General features: G+C 48.3%; 1 protein-coding gene across 1 annotated transcript in view; it reads left to right on the top strand.

The window, feature by feature from the left end:
* The window catches only part of EPHX2 (epoxide hydrolase 2), an 82,983-nt gene that overhangs the window by 19,823 nt on the left and 37,304 nt on the right, over positions 1-25,856 (top strand). The window contains exons 6-10 of the mRNA XM_060273193.2: positions 1,657-1,731; positions 2,993-3,088; positions 3,614-3,692; positions 5,972-6,006; positions 7,859-7,885. Of these exons, the coding sequence (XP_060129176.1) occupies positions 1,657-1,731; positions 2,993-3,088; positions 3,614-3,692; positions 5,972-6,006; positions 7,859-7,885 (312 nt within the window). The remainder of the gene's footprint in view (positions 1-1,656; positions 1,732-2,992; positions 3,089-3,613; positions 3,693-5,971; positions 6,007-7,858; positions 7,886-25,856) is intronic.

Genomic DNA, 25,856 nt, shown 5'->3' with positions numbered 1-25,856 from the left:
ATTTATTTCAGTAATGCAACTTAATATTTTTTATTTTTCTTTTAATTATTACAAATGCTTTCTTTTGGAAATTCCACAGTAAAAAAACAAATAGTTACAATAATACAAAAATAAACATTGCCATTACATTTCATTAATTAATTACATTCCATTTATAATTGACCCGCCTAACGACAAATAATTACAATGACAACAAATAAAGGCTCGACATATCTTGCTTTGCATGTCATGCATCTATCTCATATAATGGTTTCATATTTTAAGTTGCATTACTGAAATAAATGCACTTTTCAACAATATTCTAATTTCCCGAGTTCCACCTGTAAGCACCTTGCATGGGACGCTATGGTGAACAAGAGGTTCTGAGTGCCAAACAAGTGACCAAAGAGGAAGCAAGAAAAACCAAAATAAAGAGAACCTTCCCGCCAGCTTGACGAGATGCCAGAGTGTCATTGTAGGTGGAGTGCTAGACTCTGGCTGCATTCCCATCTCTGATAAACCTTGAAGTTCCTCGAATGCTTTTAGGACGGTCTCTCTCTGCCTCTTTGCCTCGCCACAGGGTCATGATGGGGGTAGAAATTTGGTTCAGCTTGCATTTCAAGGCAGGCCTACCTGCTTTGCGCTTTCCCAAACAATATGATCAAGGGAAGTAATAGTACCACTGTATTCTGCTCTGGTCAGACCTCACCTGGAATACTGTGTCCAGTTCTGGGCACCACAGTTCAAGAAGGATACTGACAAGCTAGAACGTGTCCAGAAGAGGGCAACCAAAATGGTCAAAGGCCTGGAAACGATGCCTTATGAGGAATGGCTTAGGGAGCTGGGTATGTTTAGCCTGGAGAAGAGAAGGTTAAGGGGTGATATGATAGCCATGTTCAAATATGTAAAAGTATGTCATATAGAGGAGGGTGAAAGGTTGTTCTCTGCTGCTCCAGAGAAGCGGACACGGAGCAATGGATTCAAGCTACAAGAAAGAAGATTCCACCTAAACATTAGGAAGAACTTCCTGACAGTAAGAGCTGTTTGACAGTGGAATTTGCTGCCAAGAAGTCTCCTTTGGAGGTCTTTAAGCGGAGGCTTGACAGCCATATGTCAAGAATGCTTTGATGGTGTTTCCTGCTTGGCAGGGGGTTGGACTGGATGGCCCTTGTGGTCTCTTCCAACTCTATGATTCTATGTGAACTGAAAGGTATCCGTTCTTTGAAATCCTCACTTTCCCAAATTTTTCAGTGCAGTTCTGCAGCCAAGTAATGTGCACATAAATGCATAAAAATCCCTGTACGAGGTGAAAATTTGAATGTTCACTTTAAACCAATCGTTCCCAAAGTGGGCATTGGGATCACCTAGTGGAGGAACAAGCTAAGAGGCAAGGGGGGAGGCAGGGACCCAAACTTGAGATTGGAAAAATTGAGAAACCAAAGATGAACAGATCGGCCCATTTAAGAGTTTAGCTGCGCAAGTGGAAATCCTTCCGTTAACAGAATGAGTTAGTTGGATGTCTCCCTTTTAAAAGAAGTACTTGTCAAAATTCATCTGTGCTTTACTGCTCATGTCTCCTTAATTACACACCTTGTGTATTAGGCAGCTTGCTGCTAATCCTGTATCTGCAAAAGGCATTTGAACTCTCTTTCCTTCCTTAAATTATCTACTTCCCAGCTTCTTGAGCAGGAGGAATGCCTTCCGCCCGCGTGCGAACCAGAGAGTGTGGTCCACGGCTATGTGGCAATCAAGGTAAGAGCACATAGACTGCTTTGGGGGGTTAGGGGTCCTATAAGTGCTTTCTGCAGGGAAAAGAATCCTATGAGTTGTTCCTTGAAAACTGCCAGGAGAAGCTTCGTTGCCAAGAGGCTGGCATGCATATACTGCGAACAAATAAAGCAAGTCCCGTCGCTGCTCTTTTGCATTTGTCAAATCTGCTCTGCCGATTGACGCATGAGAGTCCAGTGGTGGCTTGCGGTTCGAGGACCCGCCCCCCGCGAGAAATGAAGACACAGTGACACATGGATTTGAGTTGTTGTTGTTGTTTGTTGTTTAGTCCTGTCCGACTCTTCGTGACCCCATGGACCATAGCACGCCAGGCACTCCTTTCTTGCACTGCCTCCCGCAGTTTGGTCAGACTCATGTTGGTAGCTTCCAGAACACTGTCCAACCATCTCATCCTCTGTCATCCCCTTCTCCTAGTGCCCTCAATCTTTCCCAACATCAGGGTCTTTTCCAGGGAGTCTTCTCTTCTCATGAGGTGGCCAAAGTATTGGAGCCTCAGCTTCAGGATCTGTCCTTCCAGTGAGCACTCAGGGCTGATTTCCTTCAGAATGGATAGGTTTGATCTTCTTGCAGTCCATGAGACTTTCAAGAGTCTCCTCCAGCACCATAATTCAAAAGCATCTATTCTTCGGCGATCAGCCTTCTTTATGGTCCAGCTCTCACTTGAGATTTGAGTTAATGGGATTTGAGTTAATGGGTAAAATAAGGCCACAACTTTATTGGTTAGAGCAAGTGAGAGGTATTGGCTTAGGCATTGGACACCCTAGCAAGCATGACCCCACCCCGCTCTGCGGGGGGGTCATATCAGGTTAACACCCCGAGGGAGGAGCCTGTTGATGCAAATACAACTGAAAGCTCACCCTGGTGTCACCGGGGGTCGTGCCATGGCCCTAGCCACCAGCAGGGCATAGGACGGGATCCACAACAAGCCTGTAGTAATCTTGATTTTCTGGCAACTTGGAACTTATTTACTGTATTGTATTTTTATTCACCTGCAGCCCAAAGTCACCAGAGATAAAATAGAAAGCACAAAAGAAACAATATTGCTTCCTCTTCCATGTGACAGCGCTTCAGATATTTGAAGGTGTCTCTTATGTCACCTCTTCTCCAGCCTTGATGCTCTTTGTCCTGCAATTTGGACGTGATGTGATTCTGACTCATGTCAGAATCCTTCTGTGATTCTCCTTCTGTGATTCTGACTCATGTCTTATGTTTGTCTCCCCTTTAGCCTGGTACCCGGCTGCACTTTGTGGAGTTGGGTAGTGGTCCGGTCGTTCTCCTGTGTCACGGCTTCCCAGAGTCCTGGTTATCTTGGAGGTACCAGGTAAGAGAAATTCCTTGCAGGTGGAGAGGAGGGTGACCTCCATCCTTTATACTTGCAATAGGGCCCCATTAGCGCCCACCACACACTGTGTGTAGCACCCTCCCATAACCTGATGCCCCCTAGATGCTTTGGACTACAACTCCCATCAGCCCCAGCCAACACACCTGGGATTCGTAGTGCGGAATGGCAAAGAGGGAGGCGGGTTTTGGGCAGGCAAGCTTTGTGCATTTGTTCCTCCGTACCCGGTTTCTTAACAATTCCTATTTGTACTTTGCTACGATGGCCACCTTGATAGCGGTGACTGTATGTTGCTTAGAGCCCGTTTCCACTCCTAATCCCTCGGAAAGAGACTCCTAAGCTCCTTGCATGCAGCAAGTGTTGACAGGCCGGATGGTGCAGGATGAAAACAGAGAAGCCCTTTGTGGCCTGCGGGCAGACCTGGATGGAGGAAAGAAATAAAGGTTCCAATAATCCAAGTTAATTCTCACCCAATGCCTTGCAGTTCACTCTGTTTTTCTGTCTTAGATCCCGGCTCTAGCTGATGCTGGCTTCCGTGTCATTGCCTTGGAAATGAAAGGATACGGAGACTCAATAGCTCCCCCAGGTGAGCTAGCTTTCAGCCCTTGTCTTGAACATATGGGCAGAGGAAGTGGGGTTCCTGCATCACAGGGGGTTGGACTGGATGACCCTTGGGGTCCCTTCCAGAACTCTACAATTATCATAGAATCATAGAGTTGGAAGAGACCAGAAAGGGCCATCCAGTCCAACCCCCTGCCAAGCAGGAAACACAATCAAAGCATTCTTGAGAGCAGTACATGTGAAAAGGATCTAGGAGTCTTGGTAGACCACAGACTTGACATGAGTCAGCAGTGTGATGCAGCAGCTAAAAAAGCCAATGCAATTCTGGGCTGCATCAATAGGAGTATAGCATCTAGATCTAGGGAAGTAATAGTACCACTGTATTCTGCTCTGGTCAGACCTCACCTGGAGTACTGTGTCCAGTTCTGGGCACCACAGTTCAAGAAGGATACTGACAAGCTGGAACGTGTCCAGAAGAGGGCAACCAAAATGGTCAATGGCCTGGAAACGACGCCTTATTAGGAACGGCTTAGGGAGCTGGGTATGTTTAGCCTGGAGAAGAGAAGGTTAAGGGGTGATATGATAGCCATGTTCAAATATATGAAAGGATGTCATATGGAGGAGGGAGAAAGATTGTTTTCTGCTGCTCCAGAGAAGTGGACACGGAGCAATGGATTCAAACTTCAAGAAAGAAGATTCCACCTAAACATTAGGAAGAACTTCCTGACAGTTAGAGCTGTTCGGCAGTGGAATTTGCTACCTAGGAGTGTGGTGGAGTCTCCTTCTTTGGAGGTCTTTAAGCAGAGGCTTGACAGCCATATGTCAAGAATGCTTTGATGGTGTTTCCTGCTTGGCAGGGGGTTGGACTGGATGGCCCTCGTGGTCTCTTCCAACTCTATGATTCTATGATTCTATGACATATGCCTGTCAAGCCTCTGCTTAAAGACCTCCAAAGAAGGAGACTCCACCACACTCCTTGGTAGCAAATTCCACTGCCGAACAGCTCTTACTGTCAGGAAGTTCTTCCTAATGTTTAGGTGGAATCTTCTTTCTTGTAGTTTGAATCCATTGCTCTGTGTCCGCTTCTCTGGAGCAGCAGAAAACAATATTATTATTATTATTATGTGAAGCTGCTTTCCACCACATCAGGCCTTAGTTCCGCCCAACTCAATACTATTCACCAGTTGAGGTAGCCAAATGGCACCCTCCAAATGTTGTGGGGCTACAGCTTCCATCCATCATCCGTTAGGATCTGCCTTTGCTGCAGGAAACCAGCCTCCTGCTGGACGGTGTGACCCTTGAGAGGCAAAGACCTTGCAAAGCCACCCTGCTTGGTTTGCTCCCAAGTTGTGCCCGCGATACGGGCTCCTCGCCTCTGCCTTTGCTCTTGTTAATGCCAAACACGTTCCTGGAAGCAGCTCCTAACACCCCAAGGGCTTTTCATCCACAGGTGAGGAACCTCTGCCCCAAAGCAGAGCTGGAGATTAGCCTGATGAAAGGGTGGGTGGGAAGGAAGAGAGAGGCTGGGACACTCCCCCTTCTTGATCTGCTTAAAGCTCAGCTGCCCTCAGCTGCCCTCTCCTCCCTTCCATCTGCTGCCCCCCCCCTCTTAAGCTCCCATCGCCTTTCAGCTTTGAGGAAATGAGCGCAGGAACTTAGAATCATAGAACTGTAGGGTTGGAAGGGACCCTACGGGGTCCTCTAGTCCAAACCCCTGCAGGGCAGGAATAAGAGTCTCAGACCATTATGCAATCTAGTTAAGTATCGTCTGCTCTGACTGGCAGCAGCGCTCCAGGGTTTCGGGCAGGAGTCTCTCCCAGCCTTGCCTAGAAATGCCAAGGATTGGACCTGGAGTGTTCTGCATGCAAGGCAGATGTTCTAAGCGCTGAAGGTGTGCTGAGCCTCATGAATCCAGCACTTTGGGTCTGCCCAGCTGTCCTTTTTGGCCCAGTTCTCCAATCTGTTTAGATTCATCTTGAATCCCGATTCTGTCTTTGTGGCATTAGTTGACCCTCCCAGTTTGGTGTCATCTGCAAATTTGATGAGTATCCCCTCGATTCTTTTGTCCAAGTCATTCCAAGACCTGTTGCTGAATGCTCCAATACAAAAAATAATAATAATGCTGGCTTATTCACCCTTCTCCAAAAAGCAGCTTCTCTTTCTGTATAGAGTCCAAAGAAGCAGACACTTGCAGGGATTGGAAGGGGCGTTGCTCACGAGGAGAGGCGCATGGCAGCTTTGGAACATTAAAAATGAATTTTGAGGGCACTAAAATGGCTTTAATAATTCATTTTGTTTTTGCAGAGATAGAGGAATATTCCCAGGAAGAAATATGCAAGGTAGGTCACAGCATTCAGGAGCCTACGTCTGGCATGCGCTCGCTTGAATCGATCCCATGCGAGCACTTAAAATGAAAGTTGGAACAAGACTGTGTTAGAACGGAGAAAAAGTAGCCTAGACTTCATTACATGGGGATGGGGGGAAAGGTACAGAGTTCAGTCAAAAACCAGGAAGCTGCTATATACTGAGTCCATCTAGCTAATTACTGTCGACACCCCAGGAATCATAGAGTTGGAAGGTACCCTGAGGATCATCTAGTCCAACCCCCCACAATGCAGGAATATGCAGCTGTCGCATACAGGGATCAAACCTGCAACCTTGGCATTATCACCACAGCGCTTTAAGTGCTTGGCCTGTAAATGGTCCTTCCTTCCTTCCTTCCTTCCTTCTTTCCTTCCTTATTTAGTTATTTATTGCTTGCTTGCCAGTAAGAAAAAAATAACAGCAATAATTTAGGACTTTCAGAAAGTTAAAATAACAATAGACTAAAACTCCCATCAACTTTCTGGACATCTGGACAGGCTTGTCTGAAACAAGGATGTTTTTAGCAGGTGCTGAAATGAAGGTGGCTGCCTGATATCAATAGGCAGGGAGTTCCAAAGTGTAGACGCCACCACACTAAACGATTGAGTTCTTACAAATGCAGAACGGGTAATTTAACCCTGCAGGGGCAGGCAGGGATGGATCGGCTACGTGATCAAATTTGCCATGTGGTGCTTGATCATGCAGCCCATCGCTAGGGAAAGCAGATTTCAAGTCACTGCCCATCAGCTGTTAGGTGGAGACTTTAAGCCTGCTGATCACATCATCGTGATATCAGGTGATTGACAGGTGGGCAGCCCCCCCATCTGTTAAATTTGGCCTACAACAGGTCAGAGATTATGAAATTCTGCTCTTAAGTTTGCTGCTTAAGTTGTGCAAGACATTGAAAATAAAGTGGGTTTCATAACAGCTTTATTTCAGTTACGTTGTGACCACACTTGAAATTAAGTTCTGGTTGCCGCAGCTTAAAAAGGATATTGTAGAGCTGGCCAAAGGCAAAGCAGTCAAAATGAAAAAGGGGTTGGAGCAATTTCCCATAAGAAGAAAAGTTGCAACATTTGAGGGTTATTTGGTTTAGGGGAAAAAAGCAAATAAGGGACATGATATTCTAGCATTGCAGGGGGTTGGACTCAATGACCCTTGGGTCCCTTCCAACTCTATGATTCTACAAAAACTACATAAGATTATGAATGGAGAGGGGATAGTGAGTTTTCCTCCTCCTTTCATAATACGTGAACTAAGGAACATCCAGTGAAGCTGAATTTTGGAAGAATCAGGGCAGACAGAAAGTACTTCTTCACACCACGCACTGTTAACCTATGGAATTCACTGCCACAGTGGTGGCCGCTAAGTTGGATACATTTAAAAGAAGTTTAGGCAGCTTCATGGAGGATAAGAAGCAATAGGTGTGTACCACCATCTCCAGACACAGAGGCATTATTATTATTATTATTATTATTATTATTATTAATGCTCAAAATCCCAGCTGCTGGAATATTGCTAATTGGTCAGACTCTGGGCAAGGGAGCAGACCAGACTTTGCCCAAAAAGTCTGGGCAAGGGAGGTTGGGTGGGTTACACATCCCCTTTTAGTGCAGCCTTGTGAGCTGCCAGTCCAGACTCGGCGTCCAGAGAACACCTGGGCATGTGCAGAGTTGATGGGTGTGTGTTGCAGTGTAGACTGAGCACATTTGCAGCTGCTTACGATCAGCATCATTTTAGCAGCTAGCATGGGTTCAGTAGCGGCAGGTTGCTCTCGGAAGAAAAATCCTGGAGGCTTGACTTCTCCTTTTATCTTTGCTTCCTTAGGATCTGGTGGTCTTCCTGGACAAAATGGTAAGTTTCAAAAAATATTCAGACTTGAAACCTTTTCATGGCTGTCCGTCTCTTGCGATGTGGTATATCGGTGAGACTCCTCTCCCCCCCCCCATTCTCATGATGTCATTTTACCATTTTTTATGTTGACTTGCACTGCATGTATGGTTTTTTTTAAATTAAGTGACTTAGAAATACATCCAAATAACTAAATTATTATCTCCAGTGTATTTGGATCATGCATATTCTGTTGGTTCACCTGCACCTGCTCACATTTCCTCACCTGCATGGCATAAATGGGATTTTAAAGGGATCCGTGGCACTCTTAATGTTTCGTGTGGGTGTTAGTCCACACAAAAGGAACATCTCCACCCCATCGTTCAGCTCAAAGGGCCTTCTGGCGGTTCCCTCCCTGTGAGAAGTGAGCTTACAGGGAACTAGGCAGAGGGCCTTCTCGGTAGTGGTGCCCGCCCTGTGGAACGCCCTCCCATCAGATGTCAGGGAAATAAACAACTGTCTGAATTTTAAAAGACACCTGAAGGCAGCCCTATTTAGGGAAGTTTTTAATGTTTGATGTTTTATCATGTTTTTAATCATCTGTTGGGAGCCGCCCAGAGTGGCTGGGGAAACCCAGCCAGATGGGCGGGATATAAATATTATTATTATTATTATTATTATTATTATTATTATTATTATTACATTGGATATGACTCATGGATGATGTGTGCGGCCATATTACCTGCAGTGACCTATTCACACATGCAAGAGAGCCTTGAAGGCGCCCCCTTGGGTGTAATGGGGCCTGATCCCCTGGGAATACTGTGGCTCTCTGGGTAATGCTAGACTCCAATTCCCACTGCCCCTGCTGGCTGCTGGGAGTTGTAGTCCGATAACACCTAGAGGACCGCAGGTGTTCCCCATCCTTGCACGAGATCTCCAGCCCTTCAGATTCCTGCCCAAGTGCCTTCAGGTTAGCTCTCCTCTCCAAACCCATTCCACTGTTGCTGCTTGCACCTTTTTCTTCCTGTGGCATGTCCTTCCTTTATCCCTCTGATTATAACCGACCGACGGAAAAATACGGTTAATGGAAGTGCTCTTAAAGTTCAGCCGTGTCGTTCTTTGAGCCTCACTGGAAGGGAGTAGTAAAGGAAGATTCCCCAGTGGCTTAGCAAGCAGCTGGAGTGAATGTTCTAATCAATTTTCTCTCTTGGCTAAAGCACAGCCTCTCGTATCAGTTTAACAGCGGATGCATCCTCTGTCAAGAGACTGATGCTTCGGGGCGGGAGATGCGGGTGCTGGCTAGCCATCCGAAAAAAACACACAAGCGTGCCGTTGCCCTGTGCGTTGTCATATTCCAACTAGCCCCTGGACTTGTTTGGGGTCATTAGTTTCTGTTGCCTCTGAGGCTCCTCCTGATTCATCCCAGCATGCAGGATGACTTGATCCAGTGGGGGTAGGGGAGATAAATTGTCCCCATGACCCCTTCAGCCCTTGGCATCCGTGGTGGTTTTTCAGAGCAGGCTGGTTTCCAAATGCACCAGCTCTTAAGTTGTGTGTGCATTAGGACTGTGCTCAGCGTTCCTGCAGCAAAGGAAAAGAGCCTAACGGGGGGTAAAATATATATTATTTCAGTTTACATCCTAATTTTCCACCAGTAACACACAAGACTACTGACAGCAGTAAGAATATGTGCATATTTTATGTGGGTCTGTTTTTCCGTTGTTCCCTGTCCTCCTTAGAAGCTGCTTGGGTGGAATTTTTCCCCGCAAGCTTCCTCGCAGCACGATCCAGCCAATTGGGAATCGTGCTGTAGGCATGATGATGTCACAGTGCGAAATAGCCAGGGTCAGGATAGCCCATTTAGAGCGAGGGCAAGGCTGCTGGTGCTGCGCTGCCCTCACTTGGGATGGGCAGGGAAGGGAATGTGTGTCCTAAGGAATCTCTAGGTGCCATTACTGCCTGAGTGGGTTCCTGGTTTGTGTTCCTGGTTTGCTGGCGGGAATGCATCTGTCTCGGGAGGCAATGGAGGAGTGTGCCTTTGAGGGTGAGCTGTTGGAAGGTTGCAGCCAGAGTTAGAAACTGAGATATGAAAGCTAGGAGCTAAATGGCACCTTAAACCTAGGTTATGGGCGCAACAACGGAATGTCTAGGCGCACTTTTTTAATAACAAGAACACAAAGCTGAATACAAAACTGCGGCTAAAATCTTTCATTCATTTCTTACATGGTCTAGTAATCATCTGAAGGCTGCAAAAAGAGGGGGGGAAGCCATGCTTCCCCTGCCCCACATCCACTAATATTCTTAAGAGGGTCTCTTCTACAGTCTTCAGAGAGTAGCTGGAAGTGGGGAGGCAGAAAAAGCTCCTCCTTTCCTTCCACTCTGCAGTTTTAATCTGAAATCTTAGGCGCAGTACTGCGCCCAGAGCTCAGAAACTGCTCACGCGAATGGAATTCCTTGTTGCAAAACGTGCCTAGAACAAGGGGAGTTTCAAAAGTTGGTTGCAGCGCCTGCTGTGGCTGTAGAGACCGAATAAGGGAGAGACATGTTTTGCTGCAGCCGGGGCAGATGAAGGCATCCGGTTGTGCTGATGCAGACGTGCCATGACATTTCTTCTCTCTGCGCTCCTCCCAGCGGTCATTCCTCCTCTGGTCACTACTGTGGATGCACGACCGGACAGCCTGTCTCCAGGCACTGTGGTTGTCTTCAAGGGATTCCCACCTGGCAGTTGAGGCTTCAATCTAGAATTTCAGCCATTTCTAGGTGGCCTGCACAGAATGGAAGATGGCAGGATCTCCCTTGATGACATCTCTCTGTTGTGATTCTTCCATGCCATTTAAATCCGGTTGCGTTTTTATTTTTGAGCATTCGCTGCTTGGGTGAGAGCTGCTGATGCTTAAGCAGCATTCCCTTCCCGAAAATACGACGGCTTCTTTTTTATTCATCTCTTATAACGTTCTTGAGTAATGCCTACGTAATGGACCATGTTGATCGAGCCAGTTGTAGATTTCATCCAAGGCTCAGTCCTGGTGCACTTTTGCCAATGAAGCAAATTAATTACCGCACGCCATTTTGGTTGAAACATGCCAATCCTGCTTCTCTGACCTTCCTGGATAAAACGGCTTCCATTTTTTTGCTTTTTGCTTTTGATAAACGGCCAGGTCTCGAACACAGAGAGAGGTCACCAGAACCCCCGCCTCCGAAGTTAAATAACGATTCCTCCTTTTAACCTCTTTGGAGACATTAATCTGTTTTGACAATATAATTAGGATTGTAGTTCTGATTGCCGGCCCTGTTGGAAGGAAGGAATCAATTCAGGATTTATTAAAATGAGGCAGGTGCATATATCTTGAGAGTGTGTTTGAAGTGTCGGTGGGGGTGTTAAGCTGAATTGTTGACCTAGGCAGGTTTTGCTTTTTCCTGCGGATATCTTGCAAAAGATTTAGCACTGGTTTCATTTTTTGGACATGCTGTTCTACTTCTACCAAAGAATTCCATTTTTCTAAAATAACAATAAATAAAGATGTCCTCTCTGCGCTTTCCTACAAGGCCCGCTATAGTTCTCTTAAAGAACTGATGGTTCAAATAAGCTATTAGTCTTGTGCCTTTTAGTTGCTGAGTTGTTCTCGGAGGAGACTTCCAACATTTGAGATCTTCTGCTGAGAAACATTCACCCACTGCCTTCAAAGGTGGAGTGGGGGGCACTCCAAATTGGTTGACATTCAGGCAACAAGTTAGGATGATTTTTATCATCTTATGTCTTTTAAATTTAATTCTACAGTGGTACTTTGGTTCCCGAATGGCATGGCTCCCGAACAAATTGGCTTCTGCACATCGCAAACCCGGAAGTGAGTGTTCTGTTTTGCGAACGTTTTTTGGAAGCCGAATGTCCCTTTCAGCTGTTGGCATTGTTTCCGGAGCCAATCAGCCAATCAGAATCCATGCCTTGGTTTGAGAACATTTTGGAAGTCGAACGAACTTCCAGAATGGATTGAGTTCCACTGTATTTATTAAATATTTTTATAATGCCCTTCATAAAAAATAAATAAATTCCAAGGCAATTTACTATAGTAGAAAAATGCAGCTCGGTAAAGCAACACAGTTTGAATAAAACACACCAGGAATACAATATAGTAAAGACAAGGGCAATAAAATTCAGCAGAACCGAAATAAGTCTGTTTCTCAGGGGCCTGGTTGGTACCAATGCTCATGCAAAGGCCGGGGGACTTCAGCAGTTTGTGGCACCATCCCAAGTGCCTTGTCTCAAGATCTTAAGAGCCATGCAGGTCCTTCCAGTAGCACCTTGGAGACCATCTAAGTTTGTTATTGGTATGAGATTTCGTGTGCATGCACACTTCTTCAGATACACGAAAGCTCATACCAATGACAAACTTAGTTGGCCTCTAAGGTGCTACTGGAAGGAATTTTTTTTTATTTTGTTTCGATTATGGCAGACCAACACAGCTACCTACCTGTAACTAGATTTATGGACAAAGGCATTCTTTCAGACAACCGGGTCCCAAGTTGTTTCGGGCTTCATAATTGGTCAACAGCAGCCACCGCCTTAAACTTGGCCTGGTTGCAGATTGGCAGCCACTGCCTCTCTTTCAGCAATGGTCCCTCTTGATTATGGTAAGCTGCACCGATGAAGAGTCCTAACCACTGCACTTTGCACAAGCTGCATCTTCAAGGCCAGGCACAAGCGCCTACATAGAGCACGTTAGGCTAATCTCATCTTGACGCCTCCTTTCCTCTTTGGCGATCACTCATAGCCAAGTAAGATGGTCTTCCATGAACACAGTCTTAACAGTGAGTCCGTAAGTGACTGTGGAGGCCAAATCTGGATCCACATGTCCTTCCACAGTGGGGGCATAGGTTTCCGGGCGGAAGTTGATCACGGTGAGGGTCCTTTGTCTTAGCATGTTTCTCCCTTTCATCCTGAGTTCAAGCATCTTCAAAGCCCATGACACCTTTGGTAAAGGCTGTTCTCCAACTGGAGCACTCGCAGGCCAGTGTTTCCCAGTTGTTGGTGTTTATACTACATTTTTTTCGATTTGCCTTGAGAGAGTCTTTAGACCTCGCTGTGGCTAAGCTATCCCTGTCGAGGCACTACCCTGTGATTCTTGGATTAAGGGCGGTTAAGGAAATTTAAGGAAGAACAGCTGTAGCAACTAAATCTGGAAGGTTTCCTTCCCCAGTCACTTGAGCCTCTAGTGGCAGTCATGGATCAAGGAGCAGTCCTAGACAATGCGCCTGCTGCTTAAGGCATAGCTGCCAAGTACCCCGTTTTCCCCGGGAAACCCCTGTTTTTTCTTACCTTTTCCCGGCGGTCCCCCGCATCAAAACGTCTCCCGTTATTCTCCCTTATATTCTCCTGCCGGCGGCCTTTTTTTCTGATTTGCCCATCTATGGGCACCAAAAATGGCCGGCGCCGGCTTCGAAAGTCGCGTTTACACATGTCCGGTAGTGTGTAGACGCGACTTATGGTGTCGACGGCAGCCATTTTTGGTGCCCATAGATTGGCAGAGCTACACCGGAAGTTGCGTATACGCACTTCCGGACATGCGTAGACGTGACTTTCGAAGCCACCGGCGGCCATTTTCAGTGCCCATAGATGGGCAAAGCAACACACGGCTGTCACGCGGCTGCCGGTCCCGGATTCTGCAGTCCAGGACTTGGCAGGTATGCTTAAGGTGGGAGTGCAACCTTATCCTGAACATGCAAATTGCCTAATTCATGGACCCAGGAACCACCTTCTCACAAGCCTGTAGTTTATCAGGGTTCAGATTACTGGCCTTCATCAAGCACCCAGGTACCAGTTCACGACTTGCACACCCAAACCTGGTTAGTTGCAACAGAAATGCAATTGGGTGTCCATTGCATATTGATGGCATCGTGCTCCAGATCTCCTAATGGCCGCTCTCAGTGACTTTGGTAGAGATCTTAAATCACATTGGAGAAAAGATGGATTTCTGTGACATCTCACAGCCCAGGTCTTGACGTCTGGTCACCCAAGGCTGCTTTGAAACCTACCCTGCAAATAGATAGCAGTGGGACCAATGGGGTGTAGCCCCCCCCCCCAAAAAAACCCCACAAAGCCCGTCAGCAGCAAAACATCATGGCTGGTCAGAAATTAGCATTGTGTTTGTACTCTTTTGCCCTACAATACACATTTTTCTATGAATTTCATGTTTTGTTTATTTATTCAATTCCCCACTCCACTCAAAGGTCCCAGAACAGAAAAAGATGAAAGCCAACTTTTTTTTACAATATAAAGCCTAAATATAAATCACAGAACAGTAAAAGCTACAAGGCAGCAGCAAAAACGGAACCTTCTCAGTACCCAGTCCTGAGAACTGTGTTGCAAAATCTGGAGAAATGCAAAAGCGGAACGATAGCTGCATGAAGTGAGAATCGGATCAGCTCGCTTAAAACGGCTCAACAGAGCCTCCAGCACCAGGGGCAGTTCGAGTGTTTCCACCTCGCAACTTATGGTAAATTTGGTGCCTGCGTTTTGCTCAGCACCTGCACTGTGCCACCTTCATCAGAATGAAATATCATACCCCCACAATTTAATCTAGATTAATAGTTTTCCTTCCCCTGCTGAAAATTAGCTGTAGTCACTACAAGGACTCTGGTTTGCGGTGTTAACAGATTCTCTCCCGTGCTACGGAAAACGTTGTCATCTGTTTGCACACCTCCTTGCTAAGGTCAGTAACTGTTCTGTGCCCTCAGAAGAATGAGATTTGCTGGCATGGCTGCGGCCTGAGTAATTTGTTTGCAGGAGTGAAAGTTCAGCAGTTGGTGGAGCAAGGACTTTGGAATGACATTAGATAAAGCAGTGCGGGGTAGCAGGGGAGAAAGCAGCATTAACAGAATTAGCGAAAGCAAATGAACGTACGCTGGTGGTTCAAATGTTTAATTCATGCAGTGACCTTGATCTGCCATGAAGCGATGTCGCTGGCTTTGTGGAGAGCGTTTGTGTGTCTACAAAGGGACAAGGAGCGACTTTCCTTTTACCATTGTGGTCCCTCCTGTCATTGGACATCCATTCAAACTGAATGTTGGAAGATCCAGGTTAAGAGTGGTGGACTCGTAATCTGGGGAACCGGGTTCGCTTCCCCGCTCCTCCACATGCAGCTGCTGGGTGACCTTGGGCTAGTCACACTTCTCTGGTCTCTCAGCCTCACTCACCTCACAGAGTGTTTGTTGTGGGAGAGGAAGGGAAAGGAGATTGTTAGCCGCTCTGAGACTCCCTAAGGGAGTGAAAGACGGGATATAAAGTCCAAACTCTCCTTCTTTTGCACCTCTTCACTCAAGTTCAGAGGAGCTAGGAACCTGCCCACTCATCCATGCACTCTGTGGACCGTTCCTCTGCTGCTCTGGGCGCCTGGGCAGAGCAATTTGGTGCGAAAGCAGTGAGCAGAGGGAGGCACGATGCCTGGAAATCAAGCCTGCTAACTCACAGAATTGTAGCCTTGGAAGGGGACCCTAAGGGTCCTCTAGTCCAACCCCCTGCAAACAGGAATCTCAGCTGAAGCGTCCATGGCAGATGGCCATCCAACCTCTGCTTGAAAACCTCCAAGGAAGGAGAGCCCACAATCTCCTGAGGGAGACCATTTCCAGTGTTGAATAGCTCTTGGCGTCAGGAAGTTCTTCCTAAAGTTTGATCAGAATCTCCCTCCTTGCAATTTGAATCCCTTGGTTTGAAGATGGCTATGGTGCTGGAGGAGACTCTTGAGAGTCCCATGGACTGCAAGAAGATCAAACCTATCTATTCTTAAGGAAATCAGCCCTGAGTGCTCCCTGGAAGGACAGATCGTGAAGCTGAGGCTCCAATACTTTGGCCACCTCATGAGAAGAGAAGAATCCTTGGAAAAGACCCTGGTGTTGGGAAAGATTGAGGGCACAAGGAGAAGGGGACGACAGAGGACGAGATGGTTGGACAGTGTTCTCAAAGCTACGAACATGAGTTTGACCAAACTGCGGGAGGCAGTGCAAGACAGGAGTGCCTGGCGTGCTATGGTCCATGGGGTCACGAAGAGTCGGACACGACTAAACGACTAAACAACAAACAATGATATCATCTCTCTGCCTCGTCTTCTCCAGCCTGTACACAAGGCTTGGCTTCCAGACCCTTGACCATCTTGGTCGCTGTCCTCAGCACCCACATTCCAGCTTGCCAATACAGTGGAACCTTGGTTCCCAAACAGCTTAGTTTCCAAACAAATCGGCTCCCAAATGACACAAACCCAGAAGTAGCATGTTCCGGTTTGTGAACGTTTCTCAGAAGCCGAACGTCCAACGCGGCTTCCGCTTGAGTGCAGGAAGCTGCTGTAGCCAATCGGAAGCCACATCTTGGTTTTCAAGTGGTTTCAGGAGTCGAATGGACTCTCAGAACGGATTGAGTTCGAGAGCCAAGGTACCAAGGTATCCTTCTTAAGGATTTCAAGAGAGTTCCTTCCTGCTCTGTTCTTTTCTGCACCTTTGGATGCAGCAACAGCCCAACTCCTGCCGCCCACCCTAAACCCTGTCCTGGCTTTGCTGAGGTTATTTGAATTTCCTCCACAGCAAACAGGAATAAAATTGCCGAGGCGCTTTTGTTCTCGGCCCCCTGACCCCAATTCTGATGTTCTTTGTTTGCCCAATCAATAGTTGCTTAATATGCTCTCTTTCAGTGCTGGGCTGGGCTGCCTGCTTTCCTAAGAAGGGGTCGGGGTTTGCCTAAAGCATAGACCCAGGCAGCCTAGACCAACTTTAAATTGCTTTTTGTCCTCTCCATGAAATGCCAAGCGTTGAGCAGTGAGGAAGCATTCTGGAAAGTTGAGGGAGGAGATGACTTTACAAGCCTTCAGGTCTCTGATCATTATTGCTTGTGGGGGCAGTTTCTTTTGCTACATTTTTCTCCGCAGGAAAAGGCAGCAATGCTTCTGAATAGCAGTTGCTGGAAAACATAGGAGGGGAGAGTTGCTCTTGGGTTCGAATCCTGTTTGTGGGTTTCCCTTTGGGGCATCTGGTTAGCCACTGTGAGAACAGGACACTGGACTAGGTGGGCCATTGGCTGATTCAGTTTTTTCCCCATTTCACTTTTAATTTGCATACAGTGGATCCTCTGGATACGAATTTAATTTGTTCTGGGGGTCCGTACGTACCCCAAAAAGTCCACAACATGAGGCACCGCTTTTGTGCATGCGCGCAGCACAATAGAGGGCTTCTGAGCATGCGTGCTGCAAAACCCGGAAGTATACACTTCCGGGTTTGCCGTGTTCGCAACCCGAAAGTTACGTTACCCGAAGGTAACGTATTCCGAGGGTCCACTGTACTGCCTTTCTGTATAACTAGACACAAGGCAGTCTGCAAGCTGAAGCAGCAGCAAAATAGACAGCAAAGATCACACACCTAATAAGAATCCGATCCAATTCCAAAAAACTTTAAAATAAACAACTTATATCGAATAAAGCAATATTCAGTAGTCCATTAGAATAGGAAACAGTAAAGTTAAATATCAATAAAAACAACGGCAAGTCACGATGAATAAAATTCCACAAAGCCATTTAAAATGATCAAATTGAGAAACAAGGATACACAACTTGTAAAATAGTTTTTTTTTTTAAAAAAAAAAAACCCCAAACTCCTGCTTCTGCTGTTCTCAAAGCCATTGCCCGGTGGGCAACAGAAATTCTCTTTCCTTTAAATCTCTTTCTCTGATCTTATGATGGCGCAGGTGGAGATTTAGTGTGCAGCAGATTCTGTGCTGGGGAGAAAATCAGTGTTGGCTGGCCCAGAATTGGCCTGATCTAGCATTCTGAGGTTCTTATTCGTGGAAGGGCCACTGAGGGCGTCTAGCCATGAGGGGGGTGCTCTGCCGCTATGGTCAGAGGCAGTTATGCTTCTGAATATCCGGTGCCACAGGGTGGGAGAGGGCTGCTCTTCGGCTCAAACCCGAATTGTGCTCAGAAATGTACTGGGAGCCAGTGTAGATCCTTTAGGGTATAGGGTCTCGGCGACCATTCCCAGTCACCAGTCTGGCTGCCACATTCTGGATTAGTTGTAGCTTCCAGGTCACCTTCAAAGGTAGCGTGCATTGCAGTAGTCCAAGCGGGAGATAACCAAAGCATGCACCACTCTGGCGAGACAGTCTGTGGGCAGGTAGGGTCTCAGCATCCATGGCAGATGGCCCTCTAACCTCTGCTGAAAATCCTCCGAATGAAGGAGAGTCCAGCACCTTCCGAGGGAGTCCATTGCACTGCTGAACATCTTTTACTGTTCTTCCTGGTGTTTGGTCGGATTCTCTTTCAGCATGCTCCATCAGACCATAGCTGCCCCACTCCAGAGCCTCCTGCATGCTCTGACATGCGCTGCAGGAAGTGTCCCGTCTTTAGGCTGGTGTGCTGTGCTCCCCACAGCACCAAGAGGACCAACATTTCCCTTGAACTTTCTTTCCTTATCTTTGCTAACCCCCTTGCCTCCTCCGTCAAGCAAAATCTCTCTGGCAGGAGCCAGCTTTAAATTTAATTAACTTTCCAGGGCAGGGCTTTGAACATGTAAGTACTCTATAAGCACTAACTATGAAAATCGGCCTGAGCGACCTGCTTGCGGGGAGGTGCTTGCTTAATTTGCTTGCTGATTAAACGTCCCTCGCAGCATCTGCTGCCCGGAAATAATTACGGAGGAAAGTTAAGAACCGTGACTATGATCCCGGGAGGGGAGTAATCTAGAACAATGCACTCCTGGTAAACGCCTCCTGTTTTAATCTATCCATCCTGTGAGATGCATGGTGCTAAAAAAATATTTGGATATGTGGGTTCTGCCCCCACCAAGTTGAGTTTATCTAAAACATTTATATGCTGCCTTTCTACGTTGTAAAGGTCGTCTGTGCAGCTAAACGGCAGTCGAAAGAGTTTTTCCTTGCTTTGCTTCCTAAGATAACACACGTTAGATAAGAAAAATCTTTCTTTAGTCTTCTAATAATTAGCCGGCTAATTAATAGGGCTTGTTTGTTCAACTCCCTGAGCTGGGAGAGCAAATCCCTCTCCTTTTCCGAGCAGCTCTCGGCTGTTTGCAAATGCATTTGTGGCTTTTAATTAATATTGTGTGATGCGTCTCAGGGGGGTCTCTCTGCTGCCGTTCGAGGCCTTGGCTGCAAGAGCAAGAACTATTGCAACCAGAACGCCACTTGCATTCTTTTTTATTTTATTGATTTAGTTATTTATTTATATTTGTGTGCCACCCTTCATTTGCAGATCTCGGGGTGGTTCACAACATTAAAAAAATACTATATAAAAGCACAAAACACATGCTAAAAGCATTCTTCTGTCTTCTCTTCAGATAGTCAAGTATCTAGGACCAGCTTAATCATCATCATCATCATTTTATTCATGCCCTGCCCATCTGACTGGGTTGCCCCAGTCATTCTGGGTGGTTTTCAGCATAATAATAACACAGCACCAAACATCAAAACCTTTATTCTTCCTTCCCGCAATCCCAGTTTGGAGTGTTGCCCAGATGCAGAAACCTCTGCTTATAACAGTAGGACCCTACCTGGGGTGGGTGGAGGGGAGCCTTGCAAATACATGGATTCTTTTGGGAGTATGCATGCATTTATTACTATTATTTAAGTGGAGCATAAAATAGCCAGGTCCCACCTCAAATTAGAGGTTCAGGCTATGTCCCGGAGGCACCGGCTAGAAACGGCAGGAGGGGAGAAAGTTGTTGTGCTCAGGTCCTCCTTGCAGATTTCCCATTGAGGGTGTTATAATACCATTTAAACCATTTGCCCGTCAAACTGAAACGTTCCTCGCGCATGTTGGTAAATGGCTGGCTGGCTCGGCAATTGAAATTCTTATTTCAAGGGAACCTGGTTGGCCACTGTTAGAACAGGATGCTGGACAAGATGGGCCGCTGGCCTGATCCAGCAAGCTCTGTTTGCATTCTTACACGACCCTTTGGCTGACTGTGCAACAGAAGATGTAGCCCAGGCATCCCCAAACTTCGGCCCTCCAGATGTTTTGGACTACAATCCCCATCATCCCTGACCACTGGTCCTGTTAGCTAGGGATCATGGGAGTTGTAGGCCAAAACGTCTGGAGGGCCGCAGTTTGGGGGTGCCTGACATAGCCTTTTCCTGTATCTTCTAAGCCAGATTTCATGGGGCTCCTCTCTCCCCCTGATGCCTCTGAATATGGACCAGTTTTTGGAAGCCACGTGATGGGAGCATGCGCTCGTCCTGCTTGCAGATTTCCCACAGGCATCTGGCTGGACATTCTAGGGACAGGGTGCTAGACTAGACTTGATCCAACAGGGCTGTTGTTCTGTTCTTGGGATGGGGAAAGCCGAGCTTTGAGTGTGCAGCAGCAGCTTCTGCGCTGGGGAGAGAATCAAGAGTTGGCTGCCCAGGCTGGCCCCATATTCTCTGAACTTGACTCTGTGCAATTTGTTAATTTTCCATTCATCTGAATATTCTTTAGATCCACGACTCTGGAGATGGCGGGGGGGCGGCGGGGGCGTGCGGCACAAGAACAGCCCCGTGTGTGTGTGTGGTGTTTTTTGTCTGCCAGAGTCTGAAATGGAGAAATGGTCACATAACTGATGTAGAGACTAAGCCACTGCGCAGAAGGGCCCGGGCTGATAAGAGAGCTTAGATTTCAGCCATTTCTGTGACACTACAGAAGCCCAGGAGAAATCCAATTAACACTCCCTTTCAGCTGCTGCTGCTGCTGCATATGAAGCCTCATGAAAGGTTTTTGAAACCAAAATGCCAGAAGGAGATTGTCTCTTACATTCCTTTAAAAAAAATGGTATTTGAGTTTCCACTGTTCTTCACAGGGCCAGCCCCACTGCTGCAGCCCCACTGTCTGCTAGCTGAGGTTTTTTAGATCTGGGGGGCTGCTGCTCCCCAGCCCCCTTTATTTTAAAAATAATAATTGAAAATTTGGCTCCCTATCGGTTGTAGCCAATAGTCTGTCCAGTACTGGGGTCTGTGTCTACAAGGCTCGGTGCCCTCCTGTCTCTTGACACAAGGGGGAGAATTGTGACTCAATGGTGGAGCATCTTCTTTGCATGCAGAACGTCCCAGGTTCAGTCCCCTGTGGCATCTCCAAGTAGCACTACTGCCTGAATCCCTACAACCTGGTGCCCATCAGTGCGGATCAGTGGTTCCCAGAAAGTCAGTGGTACCATCGCCCCCGGGGGGGCAGTATTTGGAAAAGTGGGGTTCAAGTTCTTCAAATTTTCAGGACTGGTTGTAGAAATTGACAGGTTTGAGAGCTTGCAATGGACTGCATGCAGGCAACATATCAGATCAAATATGGAAATGTCCCCTTAGGCATATGGGAATAGCTCTGCAGAACGAAACCACCCAAAGTGTGTCCGTGCTTTGCATTTCTCATAGGACTATAAGGAATTGCTCCTGCGATTATTACTACGCCTGCCCTTGTTCCTGGCCTGTGGTTGCGCAAGCTCTCCATCTTCCAGGCCAGACCCCCATGCTGCTGCTGTTGCTGCTTCCCCCGACAAGCCTTGATCTTCCTTCCTTTTTCTGCTGCTGCAGCAGAAGCCACTGCCATCTCATTAGCCGGCTGCGTGTGCGGCTCGTACAGGAGGCTGAGCAGAGGAGCCTGCTCAATCAAAAGGAATTTGCCACGCCAAGCCAGGCTGGGACAGCGGCTGCTGATGAGGCAGAAGCAGGGAGTCTTGGCTCGCTGGGAGAGGCCGAGAACCCAAAGCAGGCTGATCGAAGCTGCTGGAATGACAGGACAGGGGGACCCTTTGCTCCTTCCCTTGTTCTTTGCTGGGGGGTGCACTGGACGCCTGTCCTACAGCATGATCAAAGGCTGACGTGCATGTGTGAAGGGTTGTGTGTGTGTGTGTCCTTGTGCAGAGTTGTATCTCAAGCTTCCCGGGGTCCAAAGGATGCAGGGTGTCAGGCACCTGCTGTTGGTCAGCTCCTAGGCGTTTGCCTCTTATCCGAACTATCAGTTGCTAAAGACCTCTGCGCAGGCTGGATTAAAGTGGTTCCTTCATTTATAAGGAACACATGCTCACATGCCCTGATGCTTCAGACAAAGGTAAGGGATGTGGGTGGCGCTGTGGTCTAAACCAGCGTTTCTCAACCGCTGTTCCGCGGCACAATAGTGTGCCGCGAGACACTGGCTGGTGTGCCGCGACGTGCGGCGGGGAGAAGGGCGATTTGAAGCCGGACGGGTCACGACGCTGCTTCCGTTCCCGCTGCCGGCCGCCTCCGCTCTTCTCCCTCTTTCCCGCCTCCCGCGCTGCTGCCCTTTATGCCACCTGGGTGCGAGCGCCGCGTCCCCCCCGATGCCTGAGGCTCCGGGTAAGGAAGCGACAAAGCAGAGCTCTCTGCCCCTTCCCGCCGCCTCGCGTCTTTCTCTCCTCCTAAGCGGGAGGCGGCCTCGGCGGCCTGTTTATTAGAATGCAAGGCCCGGGATGGAGAAGGGGGGTTCCCTTTGCATTTGCTGGTGGGGGTGGGGGTTTCGCCGCAGCCATACGACCCAGCGGCTGCGAAGAGCCTCCTTCCGGCCCCCGACGAGGTTTGCAGAACAAACTTGCGAGCGAGCGGTTGCGCTGTCTTCCAGGACGAGGTCTTTCTTGCGTGGATGGGCTTGTTTTTGTTTTGCTCGCTCGGGAGCATGCACTGCAGTTCCCCCGCGGTAAACTGATAACGTGTGTGTGTGTGTGTGTTTGTGTGTAAATAGTAACATTGCATTTGGGGGTGGGGGTGGGGTGGAGAAGCAGCTCCCTGGAGGAAGTGGCAAGGCTGCCCTTTGTTCGCGTTGAAGCTGTGTGCAATAATGTGGCCGATCCTGTCAGCGTTTAGGGAGCAGGAGTGAGGTTTTTGATGAGACAGGGATGGTTTGGGCCATTAAGGAGTTTTGATACCTGGCTGCTTAAAAAAAAAGATCGAAGTTGAGGCCTTGTATGTAGCACATCTTTCAGTCGTGGCAAACTGCTGTGCAGGGAAATCTTTTAAATACCATTGTTTAAGAAAAATTATTTTTAATGGAAAGTTAATAAAGAACAAAGGTTACTGACAAGGCTGGATACTGAAAATTGTGTAAGTAATGCACACCAATAGATTTCTAATACAGTATGATGTAAAATGTCAAGCAGGTAAAATCTCTTCCCTCTTCGGGGGGAGGAGATGTTGTGGGCCCACGAGTCCTTCACGTGAGGGGGGAATGGCTAGCATTCCCCCCAGCCCATTGGTTCCTTCCCCGCCGCGGCGTGCCCATGGCGCACCCAATCAGGATGCTCCTTGGGGGCGCGGCTTGCGCATTTAAGGGAGCGCGCGGCGGGGAAACGGCCTCTTTTCTCCGGACCTGACCTGCTTTTAGCCTCGCTGAATCACTCGCTCGCTGAATCACTCGCTGAATCACTTGCTCCAACGGCGTTTTTCAACGCCAGCCTTATTCCTTCCTTAGCGCCTAAGGTGACTAACCCCAAGCCGCGCGGCGCTGCATCCGGCGGCGGGGAGCACCCGGCCGTCCGCTTCGCCGCGGCATCCATCCGGGATCCAGCCTGCCTCGGAGCGCCGGGACGCTCACCTCTCAGGCGGCTCTCTCCCGCGGCCCTCCCGACCTTCGCCTGCGGCTTGAAGCGCCCAGCACGGGGCTACTCGACGCCATCGGCTTCTAGGCTCCGCCGAATATCCAAGCAATCCAGCCGGCGGCGGCGGAACCCCTGTGGCGTCATACCATCACGCTCGCCGGAGAGGACGTCCTTCCTTCGCGTGGCTGCCGCTAAGAGCCCCGATTTGGGTGCGGATCCCGCGGCTTGCTACCCACAGGCAACCCGCTTGGAGAAGCGTCTGGCTCCTGTTTAGCGTTAACCGCTCCTAGTTCGGTCGCGGCGCACGCAGCTTGCCTTCGCCGCGGCGCGTTCCCCTAAGCGGGCCGTTTCCCGGTCACCGAGGCCACCGCATTTGCCCTGCACGCCAGGCTTCGCGTCCCCCTCTAGCAGCTCATCGCCGCCTCGCCATCATCCCGCAACGTGGAACCGTGAGTTGGGTAGCGGGGAGGGTCGTGTTTCCCTTTTACTGTGGGTGGCTTGCCTAACCGCCGATAGCTTAGGTTTTAAAAGGCTACCCTCGTTGTTCCCTGCTTTGCAGGCAGTGCTCAAAGTTTCATTCACTATTGCGGGTACTCATTTCTCTGTGTGGGGACACGTGTAGTTAGGATCAGCAGGGCATAATTTGGGTCACCCTCGTGGGTCGCTACACGCGGCTGGAGTTACCTTGCCCGAGCCTCGGCGCCCTGGGGCCATCGCCGCTTATTGTTGGTTGTTCAGCTTCTCCTTTAGCAGCGTTCTGTTTACCCCATTAGCTCATCGCCTTGGCTTGGCTAGGCCACGTGTGTGACCTTTCGCCTACTTCCTGGAGTCAGCGACCTTAAGGGGCGCCTTTTGTTCTCATTCAAAGAATTGCTATTGTGTTTGTCCTTTTCCTAATCTGAGTAGAGTAGCATTTGGTTTTTGGCGACCTTTTACCTCATTCCTTTAGCAGTCGCTGCTCCTTAATAACATTAGCAGTCTCCTTCAGAGCTTCGCCTCCTTGGGTAGCCTGTCTTAAGCCTGCCTCTGCTGTAGTAATAGCAAGGAACGCTAGCCTTCACAAGCCCCCCAACTTTTGGCGTGCGCAATTACTAACTGGGAACTTACTTTGCCAAATTGTTTCTTAGCCCTACTGGTTACGTACGTAAGTTTATTTTCTGATTAATTCGAAGGGGAATTTGCAATACAGTTGCTCCTGCCATTGCCTCTCGTGCGCACAAGCTGGGGGTTTTGAGGAAGCCGTGCATTGGCACAGCAGTCTTTTAGTTAACTCCTTTGGTGGCTCAATCGCGGGACCGTCTAATCGGGACAATTTCAGCTTTATAAGCGGCTGCATTTGAATTCGCTTGCATTTATTTCCCCAGTTTGCAACTTTCCTTGATATTCCTTTAGCCTACATAATAATAATAATAGTAATAATAATAATAATAATAAGGTAAAATAAAATAATAGCAGCAGGCGCTGCTCCTACATCAAGCCCCTGTGATAACGCCTCATTCCGGTGCCACTAGCAATTTTACTGTACTTTTGAGCTTGGTATAATGGCCCCTAAACGCAAGCAAAAGGAGTCTGCGGTGGTGCCCTCCAAAAAACGTGCTACGGCCGGCAATACCGCGTCCAGCGCTCCTACGGTTTCCGCTATCTCCGTTCCACCTGAGGCCCTGGCTAACCTGTTTTCAGGCTTCCAAAGTTTCTTTCAGCAGTTTCATAGACCGGCTGCCACCATTCACGAAGTTTCCCAGGAAGGGTCCCCCGACTTCATTGCAGGGACACCCGTGGCCGAGGTTGTGCGCCCCGGGCCCTCATATGCTACTCCTCCAGAGCAGCCTAGGCGCGTGGAAACAAGGTCTCAAACTGCCTCTACGGGTGCCGCCTCTAGCGGTGCCAGGGACAGGACACCCCCTCCAGCTGCGGGTAACGCTTCCACCTCCCAGCTGTCGCCAGGTACCCCTGCCTGTCTGCGGAGTCAGCCGCCAGATTCCCAAAATAGGTCCAGGCGTCTCTCGTCAATCACATCCTACGATAGCGACGCTCAGGACCAGGTGCGAGCAACGCCATCTCAGCAGGGCACTGCTCAGCAAGGCGTCCAAGAAAAGGGGAAGACGAAGAAGACGGGCCAGAAGAAGACCAAGAAGACCAAGCATACGGAGCCAGGGGACGACTCAGGTACCTCTTCTTCAAGTTCTGATGAGGATGAGGGAATTCTAGAAGGGTACTGGGGCCAGGGTGAAGACCTGGTTGGTCTGCCAATTTGGGCACACGAGCGTAGGGCTAACTCTCACCGCAAAACCTTTAATGGCACATTGGAGTGGAAAAATGGGGCTTTGGTGGAAGATGTAAAAACTTCCACTTTCGAATCTTCCGATTTCATTCTGGGGAATCATTTGTCCAGCAAAAAGAGGAATAAGATCCTGAATGGGGATTTTGT

Source organism: Zootoca vivipara, chromosome 3, assembly GCF_965207765.1.
Source record: "Zootoca vivipara chromosome 3, rZooViv2.hap1.1, whole genome shotgun sequence".
In the NCBI taxonomy this organism is placed as follows: Eukaryota; Metazoa; Chordata; class Lepidosauria; order Squamata; family Lacertidae; genus Zootoca; species Zootoca vivipara.
Note: the sequence above shows the minus strand (reverse complement) of the source record. Positions and strands in the feature narration are given on the sequence as shown.